Below are 13,645 nucleotides of genomic sequence, written 5' to 3'. Positions count from 1 at the left end.
TATCGTGATTTACAGGTTCTTTCCCCTAGTTTGCACGCGAGAGAGTGCGTTTTTTCTTCTTTTAAACAATATTTATAAAAAAGAGTAAGAGTAGAGTAATCTGGCCATAAGAATTATAATAATCTTATGGAATTGATTGTTAAAGTTTTTGAAATCTAATGATCACAATAGATATTCATTCGAGTCTTCAGTCTTCAACAGGAAAACAAAACAAAATGCACTTCATTACAATGGGTATAGAATTCAATATTCAAAGTAAATTGTTTATTTTCCCTCTATTCTAAGATTTAACAATGATTCACTTCAGTATCACAACAAAACATAGTGCAATAAGACACATCCCCCAAAGAGGTGTGGACTGCTCGTGATGACCGAATGTATCATCAGACAGTAAAGGAATCAATCACTTCAATTCCTATTTTCCAATGCATCCTGACGCAGCAATACTTAAGAAAGAATATCTTGACAATGGAACAAAATATTTCAGATAAACATGATTGTATGTTTTAGTCAAAACAATGTGATTTTATTGGGCACAACGATTCTTAGATGAAATTGAGTCATTGAAGTGACGTAGGTATATGAAGCATTTTTCAGCCTTTGTATGTTAAACATCTAATATGTCAAACTCCGTTTTACCACCAATGATTTTCCCTAATTTTCTACTATTCTCTTGATTTTTTCTTGAATTTTCTTTGCCTCTACCTGAAACCTCAAAAAACCCATACCTTTCCAACGAATGCAAAACCGTAAAATCGTAAGTTCGTTCGGGAGTTAAGGCGTCAGGAAAGAATACCTGACTAGTTTTTACCCCACTACGCCAGAAGGAGGGTTATGTTTTTCGAGAGTATGTATGTAGTATGTATGTATCTATGTATGTATTATGTATCTATGTAAATAAACGCCCTGCAGCCTAAACGGCTTGATGGAACTTGAGAGGTGTCGTTAGATTCGTAAACTGTGAGAGTGACACTGGATATATCATAATAATAAAAAAACAAAATGGCGGATTTTTGTACAAAATTCGAATATTTCACTCTCTAGCCTAAACGGCTTGATGGATTTTGACTTGAGAGGTGTCGTTAGATTTGTATTTACTGTGAGAGTGACACTGGATATATCAAAATAATTTAAAATGGCGGATTTTTGGCCCAAATTCGAATATTTCTCACTCTCTAGCCTGAACGACTCGATGGATTTCCGCTTGATAGGGGTCGTTTGATTCGTATTTACTGTGAATGACACTAGATATTATCAAAATATAAAAATAATAAAACAAAATACCATAAAATAAAAAAGGTAATTTAAAAAACTAAAAAACCCGACTGCGTTTCTTTATAATATTTAAATGAAAAATCCCTAAAACAAGAAAGTCATCGTAAAATGTGACTTCGGGACCCATTCTATCCCAGCCATAAGTATGTGCCCTCACTAAGTCTTCATATTTAGAATGGGTCCCGACTGCTTCAATTTTACGATGACTTTCATTGTTTTAGTTTTTCATTTAAATATTATAAAGAAACGCAGTCGGGTCTTTAGTTTTTTAAATTACCATTTTATAGATTGTTTTATACGAATCTATATAGAGAAATTAAAAATTCATTAAATTATTCATGAAAGTTACAAAAAAACAATAATTCCTACCATACAATAACGAAATCAGATATCTCTTTTTTATAAAAAAAATCTTATTCATGGAACAAAACGTACATGTGTAAATGAGGTAGATAAGTTAATTGCAAACGGAGGTACAAAAAACAAATTCACAGGCAACATAAGTCTTAAGAAAAACACATAATGCATTTATCTTCCTTCCTCATGTTGGTAGTACTTGTATCAATCAATTTATCAATGTAGCAACATCCTCTACTGCCAACTACTGTAAAGGGTGATGTTCTTCTTCATCCGAAGGTGTATCAAGTACTTTAGGCACTGTAACTTCTATTTTTTGATTGCAATGTTCTAGAACATCAATGTTATGTAGTTTTAGTTACTAATTTTGGTAAATTCGCAACCATTAATGGTTTTTGTGATATAACAATGATATATTTATCCCAACCCCGATTCCCCTACGACCCTTAAAATAACCTAACCCGAAAAAATCTAAAATCTCAGCAACGCACTTGTAACTCTGGTGTTTCTGTCCATGGGCGGCGGCCATTGCTTACAGGTGATCCGCATACTCGTTTACTTAACCGACTTATCCGAATAAAAAAATATATTTTCAAAAGCCTTTTCGAAAACCCAAATTACAGATATCAACGCATAAACTTAATTTAACTAGTTACAAAATATTCTTGTAAAGGTTCTCATACACATTAAATATTACAAAATTATTTTAACTTAACAACCAGTATAGGAACTACAAGTCATTTACGCAGCGTATAAAACGGATTCCATCAGACTACGAATTAATGTCTTACATTTTAGAGATAAATCTAACAAAGAGCCCATTGTGCTAATAAAATTCCCATCCGAGTGAAAATGTTTGATTTTCTACGTTAAATCCGATAATAGGCAACTATTAACACTTTCTGCAGCTTTAGAATTGGTTCATGAATAATACAATACATTATTTTGAATGTATTTTAAGTAAAAAGGCAAATACTTAATACCTATGTATATTACCATTATGGGGTGATTATAACAACCTATTGGTGTGTAATAAGATAAATACCAATAGCTTATACATGTGTGTGTACTCTACCCTTGCCCGTGCAATTTTCCTAAGATTTAACGCTTAACTTAAAACAATTGAGAAAATTTTGGTGAAAGAACAATACCTAGATATTACGTACTTTTCCAAAACATGTGACTTGTTACAAAACTCTCATAACATAACATTACACAATGGCGACCCAAATAATGTCAAAGGTTCGCAAAAAAAATTCGAAAAATTCCAAAAAATGGAAAGTTGGCACAAATATTTAAAAATTACTCTTAATTTAATGACTTACAAACAATAGATGATCAAAATACTTTTCGTTCGTCGCGTACAAGCAGGTACATGTAGTTTGAGAATATAATAACCCCTTACATAACGACCTAACCGACAATGGTTGGGAGAATCTCGAACAAAAGTACCAGTTACGAAATATTACGAGGAAAGCTGAGACATTGACCTTTTCTTTGAAGCGCCTAATGACTAACAAATTGCATCATGACACCGCTGGTTATTTGAAATAATCATAAGATCTACGTCTACATCTTCATATTAGTTATTTTGGACTGTTCTTAAAACTACCAGGGCTATCTGCATTACAATACCAAAAACTAGTTAGTATTCTCCTCAAATGTACACCTTTTTTTAAGGGGAAAATCACCCAATGACTTCTCCCGCCTTGAGCGAGGCGTGAGGAAGTGTCAGACTCTTACTGACTAAAAACCACCCAGTGCTTACACCTACTTTTCGAGCCAGAGCTCCGGTAAACCTAGGTAGTCTGCACTCCGCAGCTCCGGATAAAAGTACACCTACTTAATGCTATTTTCATTCTAACCTTTCCTCGTAAACTGATTTAAACCTGTGTCAGAATCACATCACAGAGTGCAACCTATTTCGATCTTCAAAACTCAGGTTATAAACCAAGCAATATAATTTTTATTCGGCACTCCATCTTTGTTATACCAACTATTTCGAATAGTGATGGGCACTTACCACTTTTAAAGGTCGATAAAAATTCATCAAACGATCCGAAACTAGATCAAAAAGTCGAATAAAAATTCCGTTTATTTCCATTTCAAATTACTGTTCCGTTGATTCGATTACTTTCTCTGAGATATTTTGTCATCGCCACTAGAGATGAACTTCTGTCGTGTAATTGGAATCGAATATTTTATTTATTATTCGATTTGCATAAATGTTTATCGATGTTCTGTTTCCTCGGAAGCTGTGAACTTTATAAATAACTTGAACTTATGTAAGAATGCGCCATTAGTTCATTTTTGTCACAATTAATGTCTGATCTAAATAGTCAAAAGCTCTTATATTGTTATTTATAATTAAAATACTGAAAAAACTATGAATTTACTAACTATTGTCAAGTATATTTCCGTATTAAAATAAAAAGCGGGCTATACATTCAATTATTAAGAGTATCGAAGAGTTTTATGATCGAATGTTCTCGTAATTCAATAAAATACGAATTTAATGTCATATTTTATATCCTTGATCAGAAAATGAAAAGCGTATATTAAATTTTCTAGCAATACCAACGTTAAAGTTAGAAAAGTTTAACTAAAAAGCATAAAACGTGGTCTGCTCGCTGAACTAAAATTATTAAAATCCTCTTAGTTAAGAAGAGAGTCCATTTGCGTTTGCCATCAGTGCTAAACTAATTTGAGAGCTAAATTGAACTTCCACTCAACCTAGTTAGGGAGGTGTCGACTCACGGGGTTTTAAAGCAGGGAACACACTGGACTCGCACGAAACAACAACTGATCTCATGATGAAATAGAGTGCATGTTCGATATTCCTATACTATTAAAGTCTTGTTTCTCAAAATAATTTATTTCTGTTACAACTAACCGACTAAAATTATGTCATTAATAACCAATTAATAGAATGCAGAAAACTGTGATATTAATTTCAATATATTTAAAAATTGGGGCTTTATTGACGGGAAACGATCAAAATTCTTAGAATAAATAAAAAAAAATAAACAATAGATTTTTTTGTTTAATTATTCGTATAAATAGGTTTTGCACGACATAAAACGGTACAATACACAAATGTACAAAATAATGATGAAGTCACGTCCTAAAAATAAGTTGAAAGAATAATGTTTGCGTAAAACTCATTAATCCGCGACTACACAATACTCTGTGGGCACAGACACGAATTATGATGTCGCTAATTAAAAAGATCTAGATAGTCCGCACAATGACCAAACTCGGATTCGTGCGACCACCTCAGTTGCAACTATGATACTGCAATGGAGCGACATGCTAGAATTTATAACCTGCGGTCAGTTCTTTTTTCAAAATCTTTTTTTTTATTTGGTGGCCAGTGAAGTGATTGGAATCGATTTACTCTTTGGTGTCGGTCAATTTCGGCCAGTGTTTTAAGTCGTGTTTTTTTACTTTTTATTCCAATTCGTATGTGGCGTCGTGTTTTAGTTTATTTTACCGTAAAAAGTGTCTGTTAGTACCTACAAAAATGGTTTCAAGTTATACAAACCATGTTTAACCATTTTATGGGAATCGAATTGGAATATTTCTTGCTTTCTCTTGAATAAAAATTGATATGTGGTGTAATTGTGTTTGTGAGTTACTTTGATCGTCTTTTACCAGCACAAAATATTTGGATTCTTGTACTAAGGTATTTCAAAACTTCTGACGGCATTGTAGAACCTACGCAAGACATAACACAATGCCTACAGAAGCTATTGTAAAATGAAAGCTTTTAACATAAATAAACAAATAGCTGTCAAGCGCAATAATCAGTCAACCGATGACCCCATGGCCGTCACCCCTCCATAAATTTTCACACGCGATGCAGCAAAGGTCAGAACTTAAACAGCCTTCTCACACTTGACCATATTACAAATTTATTCGATTTATTCGATGCTACGTTCCGCGTCGCTGTTGTTCCATGATCCTTCCGCGTTCTGTCCAATACAAACGATTTACGATACATCACTGTTGCTTTCTTATGTTTTTTTAAACGCGTTGAGTAATGATTACCCACGCGATGCGTCGACGCACGTCATTGGAGACATGCTTAGGGTTGCCTGTGTTCTCCTATGTAAATAATATGTGTGAGAATATACTTACAGGTGCTTGTTAAACTTTCGGACTTATACTGTCCATTTGTGGAAGTTTTTGAGCTTGAAAATTAAACTAAAACCATTGTGAAGCCAGATTAAAAGTCCTTTAATTTTAATCTGTTAATAACCTTACTTTTTAGATAACTTCAGATCTATAGAGAACAATAATTGTTCTTAAAAGTTAAGAAAATATTAACAATCATACAAAAAGTCTTCAACAAAACGACTACGTAACGTTTAAGGAAATAGATGTTCTTACATATCTTAGGCAGTATAATTAGTAGCCCCAGCCCTGGGGTCTCAAGTGATTGGAACAATAACGCATGCCCAACAATGATGGGAACCTTTCCCCTCGTTTCGTTCTGGGAATTTACTTCGTGACGCTTTCCTTTGTTTACGTTACGTTACATTCGCGCTGGTTCGCTTTAAAGCGTAATAGCGCTTTTTAAAGCGTAATAGCGCTTCAAAATAAATTGTCGATGGTAATTTTTGTGTTTTAAATTTTAGACCAATGGGTGGTGATGGTTTTGGCGGTGTGCAGATTTGCGTTCCAAATTTAATTGGATTTTGTTTTAATAAATAGTTACATTCGAAATCGGTTACCATGATTGGTAGTAGGTACCTTCAAGAAAAGAGCGTATTCCTTTTTGAAAGGCCGGCAACGCACCTGTGTCTCCTCTGGTGTTGCAGGAGTCCATGGGCGGCGCTGATCGCTTACCATCAAGTGACCTGTCTGCTCGTTTGCCACTTATTCCATAAAAAAGTACGTAGTTGCAGACATAATTATGATAGGTAATAGAAAGGTTTTAAATAAACATATCAATACTAAAACCTTAAACAAAAGAAAACAAACTACATTAGGTATCTTACTTATAGCAAATAAGTAAAACTTATACACAACAAGCAAATAAGTAATAATGAGAATTGCTTAAATCTTTAAATATTATGACTTACAGTACACAAGTACAAGTAACTCGTAATTATAATTGATGAGGTGAAAGTTGACAAGTGTTTCTCTCTTTGCAAAGATTTCGTCAAATCATGATGACAAATGTTTTAAAGAATTACGTGACTACTCTTACAAGACTTTAATGTCATCATTAAACTTGTTTAGTAGGTACTGAGGTACAGACAGACAGTTTCTAAGCAAAATAAAATGAAAATGGCTACTGAAACTCCACATTTAATGTTAGTACAGATGCGAATTAAACAATTGCAATATTGTTGGCAGATTTTATTAATTAAATTTCGAAATTAGGTGTCAATAGAATGAAATGGGGTAATAAGAACAAGTTCATTACATCAAATTATATTTTTTTTATGGGTTAAGTCGATAAACAACCGACGGATATGATGGTAAGCAATCGCCGCCGCCCATGGACACTTGAAACACCAACGCGTTACAAGTGCGTTGCCGGCCTTTTGGGGGTTAGGAATTTAAGGGTTGTTGGGGAATTGGGGATTGGGAAGGGAAGTAATTGGGCCTCCGGTAACCTCACTCACACAACGCAAGTGTTGTTTCTCGTCGGTTTTCTGTGAGGCTTAATACTTTTCTTTCTACTTCGTATGAAGGAAAGCGCGTAAAAACCCAATATCTATTAAAAGTGATGCTGAAATACGATTAAACATTTGCATTACGAGTTAATTTCGTGTGTAGCCACACAGACTACGCCTCTTACTATAAAACCATGGCTAGATAAGATAAAACTCCGTATTTTTCCATAAATACCTACTAATTACAGAAATTGTTTACCTTTCTATTAACTAAGTTACTAACTCATTACCGTACCCATTCATAAGTAATGCACAAATTATTTTCAATACAAATAAGTTTAAAACAAATAAGCCTAGTCTAACATACGAAGATATTTATTAAATTCTTGTATGTATGAGTAATAAACTAAACAGTACTCGTTATGTTATGAGCACACATTTGTAAGAACAATAGTTGGGAACTAGGGAACTACCGAATTGACTAACAGAAATTGTTGAAACAGTTAGTTATATCTCGTTAGTGAATTTTCCACAGAATACATGTAACCGTGCAATTAGATGAATACCTACTTTATTATTTTACTTGTGGTATTAACTGTTGGTTTGAGCTTTCGTCAATTATCTACACATCATCGTCATCATCTACAGTCCTTTATAAAGTGATAATCCAATTTAAAAATAATACTTGTTCTACTAAGCTGACATGTTTTGGATGCGCAGCTCGAGTATGCAATGTATCGATATTAGGGAAGCCATCCATAGCATGCATATTTCCATATAAAAACATAGCTTAACTGAGTCCATTTCCACCAGTGCTAAGCTATGTGTACCAATAAAAATAATTGGTGGAAGCCAAACGCATCCACAGCAACGTAGCATAGCTCATCTCTGGTAGAAAAGCATTATAAAGATAAACCTTTTAAATGACAATGACATGTAACAAAGCATCTTTATCTTTGAAAGTTTAAAAGTAAAATTTTCATGTCATAATACGTATTTCAAACAAAATCCCAAAGCAATTTTCGCCATTAGAAAGAAAATCTAAGATCTTAAAGTTAGACAAGATAATGTTTTTCCGCTTTCCCTTTCGCAAGCATCCGGTCCTTTGCTTGTTATGATAGGAATTCCGATTGGCTGTCGAAGTTTTATTAAACTGAAATTTGAACAAACGTAGTGACAAGGATTGAGACAGGAATGTCACGGTGGTTTGATTATAGAAGAGAATGGATGAAAGAAATTTGTCTGAAAAGAACTCTCTGATTATGTGCCCAAATATACAGGGGTTTTTATTGGTAATCAGCAAACTTTTAACTTACATTATATGATTAGGAGATTACTACTAGCCAACCTCTTGTTCATCTGGTCCTGATGATCCAGACGATGATCCTGATCATAATGTGGGTTTTTACCGCGTCATCATCATCATCAACTTATAAGTGGCCACTGCTGGTCAAAGGTCTTTTTTCACACGGAGAAGGTTTGAGCATTAATCAATCACACTTGTTTAATGATTTCGATTCGGCAATTTCAAAAATATTATTATAAGCCCAGGTTTCCTGAAAGTATTTTCCTTCACCGTTTGCCAGTGGTGTCTAAATAATCTTAGAAAGAACATAATATAACTCGGAAAAAGTCACATTGGTACTTGCCGTTGGTAGTTTCGAGAAGCGGGCGTTTTAAACCTGGGAGTATAGCAATGTTATATGAATTATGCACGCCTTATAAAATAACCTCTACACTCCACAGCCCTCCACAAGGTGAATATTCCGAATATCCGACAATGACATTGAGGTGAATGTAAGCTTTTTAATATTCTGACAGGGCCGCATGTCACCTTGTGAATTCAATTTGTAATCTATATCGAATTCGACACCTAATCACCATGTTTGTGCCGTCAGCTGCTGGATAAGGCTATGTAGCGTTACCTCGGATGTGCCTTGGGGCAATTCGTGAGCTGCTATACTTGTCAGTAACATATCATGACTTATAAAGTATAGCTTTGTAGTGTGGTTTAAAATTTTAAAAGGTTTGAACTATCACCTCTTTTAATTTGAACTGGAAATATCTACATAATAAATCCTTTTGATTTCAAGATAAAAAAACGCTATTTCTACTAATGATAGTCCAAATATTGGACTGACAAAACCAAATTTTCTTTTATTTTATTAGAATGTTTAAGAAATCTTTTCGAAAGAGTTATTAGCGCTACATTGGCAATCGACACCAGACAGCGATTAAGACTAGTCGAAACAATAGTCTCAGTTCAAAGCAAAGGCAATTACAATAATTCATAACTGGGTCGCTACGGACTAGACATGAATAAAGCAAATTTTACCTGCCAACAATCAATCAGCAGCTATTTATCACCGACCTGTTGAAAGCTGCTAATTGCACAACTCGTCTTAATGAAATCCTTTTAAATGAAGTACCTTTCAAATCTCATTATCAGGTCCTGGCGCCCGCAGATCAACCTACACCATCTTTCAACTTTTCTTATTGCAATTCCGACTTTAGACCAAAACCATAAGGTAGAATATTTAATAAAAAATGTGGCCTGTATACCTGGTTTATCGGAAGGTATTAAGTTAGTTACTTATAATAATATGTTGGCATAGAAACAGTTTGACATTGAAGTAATCATGTTCATTGTTAAATGGTTAACCTTTGGGTGTCGGTATATCGTGGGCAGTTTGATAAATTGACTGTACTAATGTAGGTGGATCGGAAGTTCTTAATAAATATGGAATACTGTACCCTTAGTATGAGTTTGCTTTGCGTTTAAAGAACGCGTTCGGCGCTCTGATTGGTTGGTTTATTCGAGCTGGCCAATCAGAGCGCCGAACGTGCTCTCGTTTCGATTACTTTAAACGTAAGGGTATAGATACCGCATTATTTTTTTTATATAATTTGTATACCTACGAAAGACTCGATTCTTTTTTCTCTTACAATAGGCTAATCACCTGTAACCATTTAAAAGCTAACCTAAAATGTAATTTTGATCACGTTACATTCAAAATGGGACTCAAATCACATCACAATAAAGGTGATTAATAGTCCTCCTGACACAAAATCCAGATATTCTCAAAATAAACCAAAGTAATTAGTATTTTACAAGAAAATATTGATCAGATGTAGCGCCATTTCTCAAAGGCACCATTAATCATTAAATCGCTGTTGTACTACGGACGGGACAATAAATAACCCCTTTTGTAGTTAAAGTGACATAATTTGACTAGGAACGCTGAACTTTGAATAATTTCTAGAGAATACGGTACTTGTAATTTATAGTGAACATTTGTAAACATTGTTTATCTTGACATGTTTTAGCAATCAAACTGCGTTGAAATCGCTTCATCAAATGAATTCATTAGTTATTAGTTGTTGGGTTGAATTGTCAGTCTTAATATGTAGGTAAATTGACGTTATTTTTAAGTGTTTTACTGCCGCACTCACAGACGTTTGATGATTACTTAAACTATTCCTTAGTGACGATTTTCTTCGGAAAACAATTGTTAAGGACGGTTAAATGACTCTGAGTACGACGGTTAGACTAAAATAAGACTAATCAAAATGAATCAAATCGTTTATTAACATATTTTAAGTAGAAGAATTAACGCCAATCATAAAAAAAATCCTTTTTATCGTGTTATTGTTTTTATCTTTTATTTTTTTGTTTCCATTTTGTTCATTTATCCCGTTTCTCCCTTAGAGCTGCAGTACGGCGCGCTTCTCGAAGGGTGCGGGGGGGAGTTGCCGTCGTTGAGCGCATGCGCGCCCCACCCCCCGCACCTCGATAAGGCAACACGTCGACAACAGAAGGATGCGCGCGCGCAACAAGACAAAATTGCACAAGTTAACATACATTTACACGGTATTTGTTTCGTTTTTATTTTCTTTTATTTCTTTTTTGTGTTTGTTTCTTATTTTTAACATTTATTAACTTCATATTACCACCTTTTACTAAACGATATGTTATATTTTTTTCTTAATATTTTTTATTTTATCTATCATTTTGTTCTTTCTAACATTACACTCACACAACACTGTTACTAATATTTAACAACAATTAACTAACATACTCACACCACTCACACATACCTAATCTACTTACTTCCTTACTTTAACAACTAACTTTATGTATTCAAACAAACCTCTCTAACTATTTCTACCTTCTTCAAAAAAGTCTTCGAAAGCCGGTCGCGAAATAAAAGTTCAACTTTATTCGAACTATCTACTAACATAATAATCTTTTCTTCTTTACTGTGGGGCCACACTAACGTTTAACGTCAATGCCCATTATCGCGATAATTAAAAGGCATTTCCCGTTAATGTGGCCCCAACATTAGAATAAATACAAACTGATATTTACCACAAATATCAGTACCGCAGTAGTTCTTTAAAGTGAATCTTAGTTCTGTTTGTTACAGCCCTGTTTGCAGCCGTCGAACATGGCTACCTCGACAAGGCGCGGAACATTCTGGAGTCCACTGATGTCGACGTCAACAGGTATGACCATTTACTCACCTTTACTTACCGTTACTTGACTTAGGACTTGTTTCCTCTCGAAGATGAATAGGAGTTTTCATATTCAGTAACTATTTTGGTCCTTCGCTGTAAGTCAAGTTGTCTCCTTTAAATTAGGTCATATCGTATTTCAGTTATAAATTAATATGGATTATTTTGAATGGTGGTCAGTTTATAAACAAAACTACGATAATCCTGACTTAGTAATAGACTAATAGGTTATCAGGACATAAAATGCAATTAGAGCTTTGTTCTTTTTATTAAAAGCCCCCAGTAGGCAGACATATGACACGGTTTTTCCATCTTCACACCTTATTACTACGTCACTGATAAAAAGTATCACCCGATAGGGTATACCACTGACCACATAATTCGCACGTAGTACAACTTATCAGATACCAATTCTTTTCTAATGATACATCCGTCTATTTCTCCCTCATCCATCATTTCCTCAATCATTGCTCATAGAAAACCCCAACTTTGAGTGGATAACTCTGATTTGTATGCTTTATCGACTTAGTAATCTTAGATTGGGTTTTATATACAAATCAATTTCAAATATTTATTTAAAATCCAGTTATCAAATCCCAACTATTCCAATACGTCAGTATTCATATCAGAGTTTTGCTATTCAACTGATTCGATTCGATTTTATCTATAGACGACAATAAACTGCTAGTAAGCACATGTTTCTCTTGTAACTAATTTTGAAGGCTGTACGACCTTCAATTTGGCTATACCTAATTATATAAACTATCTGCTGATGACGCTAACAACAAAAAACAATTTGATAAATCCAAAAACCAAAGCTATGACACAAGGATATTTAACAAAAAGCTGACACACAAAAATCAAACTACCAAACAAAACTAAATCAGAAACAAAACTCGTCCATCAAAGACCAAGTACCTCACTTTACTACAGTAAAGCTCACTTGAATAAGAACTAACGATCAATGCAGAATAAAACAAAATGCATCCACCGGGAATTTATCCCTGTCCAACTGTTACTGCGAGTGCACTTCAGGACACCTGGATTTGTCACGAGACAAACGATCTGAAACTGTTTACACATTCAGCATTGGTCTACGAGAGATCTCCTTCGGATTTCGTTTGTGACTATCGATGACTGTAGTACGTTTTTCGTTTGCAGTAACACTGTTAATATACTTTTTCTTATTGCCATCGAATTAATTAAACGTTGTAGATTCTCCTTTTTAATCATTAAAAAGTTTAGTTGCTTGTGGATGACGTGTATCAATATAAACTGCTTAGTTCTCGTAATTATTCATAAATCTACTGGTCAATACAAAAGAACTAGCTAAATTTTAGACATGTTCTTTGCCTATCATAACTACCGAAACACTAAAACCTTCATTATCATCATCATATCAGCCACAGGACGTCCACTGCTGAACATAGACCTCCCCCAATATAAACACTAAACTCTAAAACCTTACTTTCAGGCAATAATAAGCCTTATGTTCAAGTTCGGTATATCCTTACGAAACTCAAATCCCATTCATAACTTAATCAAGACCATAATTATAACAATGATCTATCATAGGCGGACCCGCTTTACGAACGTAAACTTGTAAATTAAATTAACCAACTTCTGCATGATATTGTTAGTCAAAGCCCTCTTTCTGCGAGCCACTTTACAAAAGTTAATCATGATTCCCTTTTGCCCTTCCCTCTGAGGCATTAACTTGTTGGGCCGTATACTTGGCTGTGCGTACCATACCTACTCGTTTAAAGTTACGTTAGTTTAATGAAATTGACCTTTGCAAAGTTGATTTGGAAAGCTTCCTAAACTACAAATGTTTTCTCATCAATCTAATTCGTACATATGTAAATAAATTC

At 34.3% G+C, this 13,645-nt stretch overlaps 1 protein-coding gene across 6 annotated transcripts in view; it reads left to right on the top strand.

Annotated features, from left to right (window-relative positions):
• Positions 1-13,645, top strand: part of LOC118263955 (uncharacterized) — a 288,611-nt gene that overhangs the window by 256,135 nt on the left and 18,831 nt on the right. For 4 of the 6 annotated variants that reach the window (XM_050704742.1, XM_035576236.2, XM_050704743.1 and 1 more), the window contains 2 exons: positions 10,969-11,130; positions 11,687-11,765. In XM_050704742.1, the coding sequence (XP_050560699.1) occupies positions 10,969-11,130; positions 11,687-11,765 (241 nt within the window). Of the gene's footprint in view, positions 1-10,968; positions 11,131-11,671; positions 11,766-13,645 lie in introns of all 6 variants that reach the window. The other 2 variants (XM_050704745.1, XM_050704744.1) reach the window with 2 other exon arrangements.

The sequence above is a fragment of the Spodoptera frugiperda genome, chromosome 26, assembly GCF_023101765.2.
Source record: "Spodoptera frugiperda isolate SF20-4 chromosome 26, AGI-APGP_CSIRO_Sfru_2.0, whole genome shotgun sequence".
NCBI lineage: Eukaryota > Metazoa > Arthropoda > Insecta > Lepidoptera > Noctuidae > Spodoptera > Spodoptera frugiperda.
Note: the sequence above shows the minus strand (reverse complement) of the source record. Positions and strands in the feature narration are given on the sequence as shown.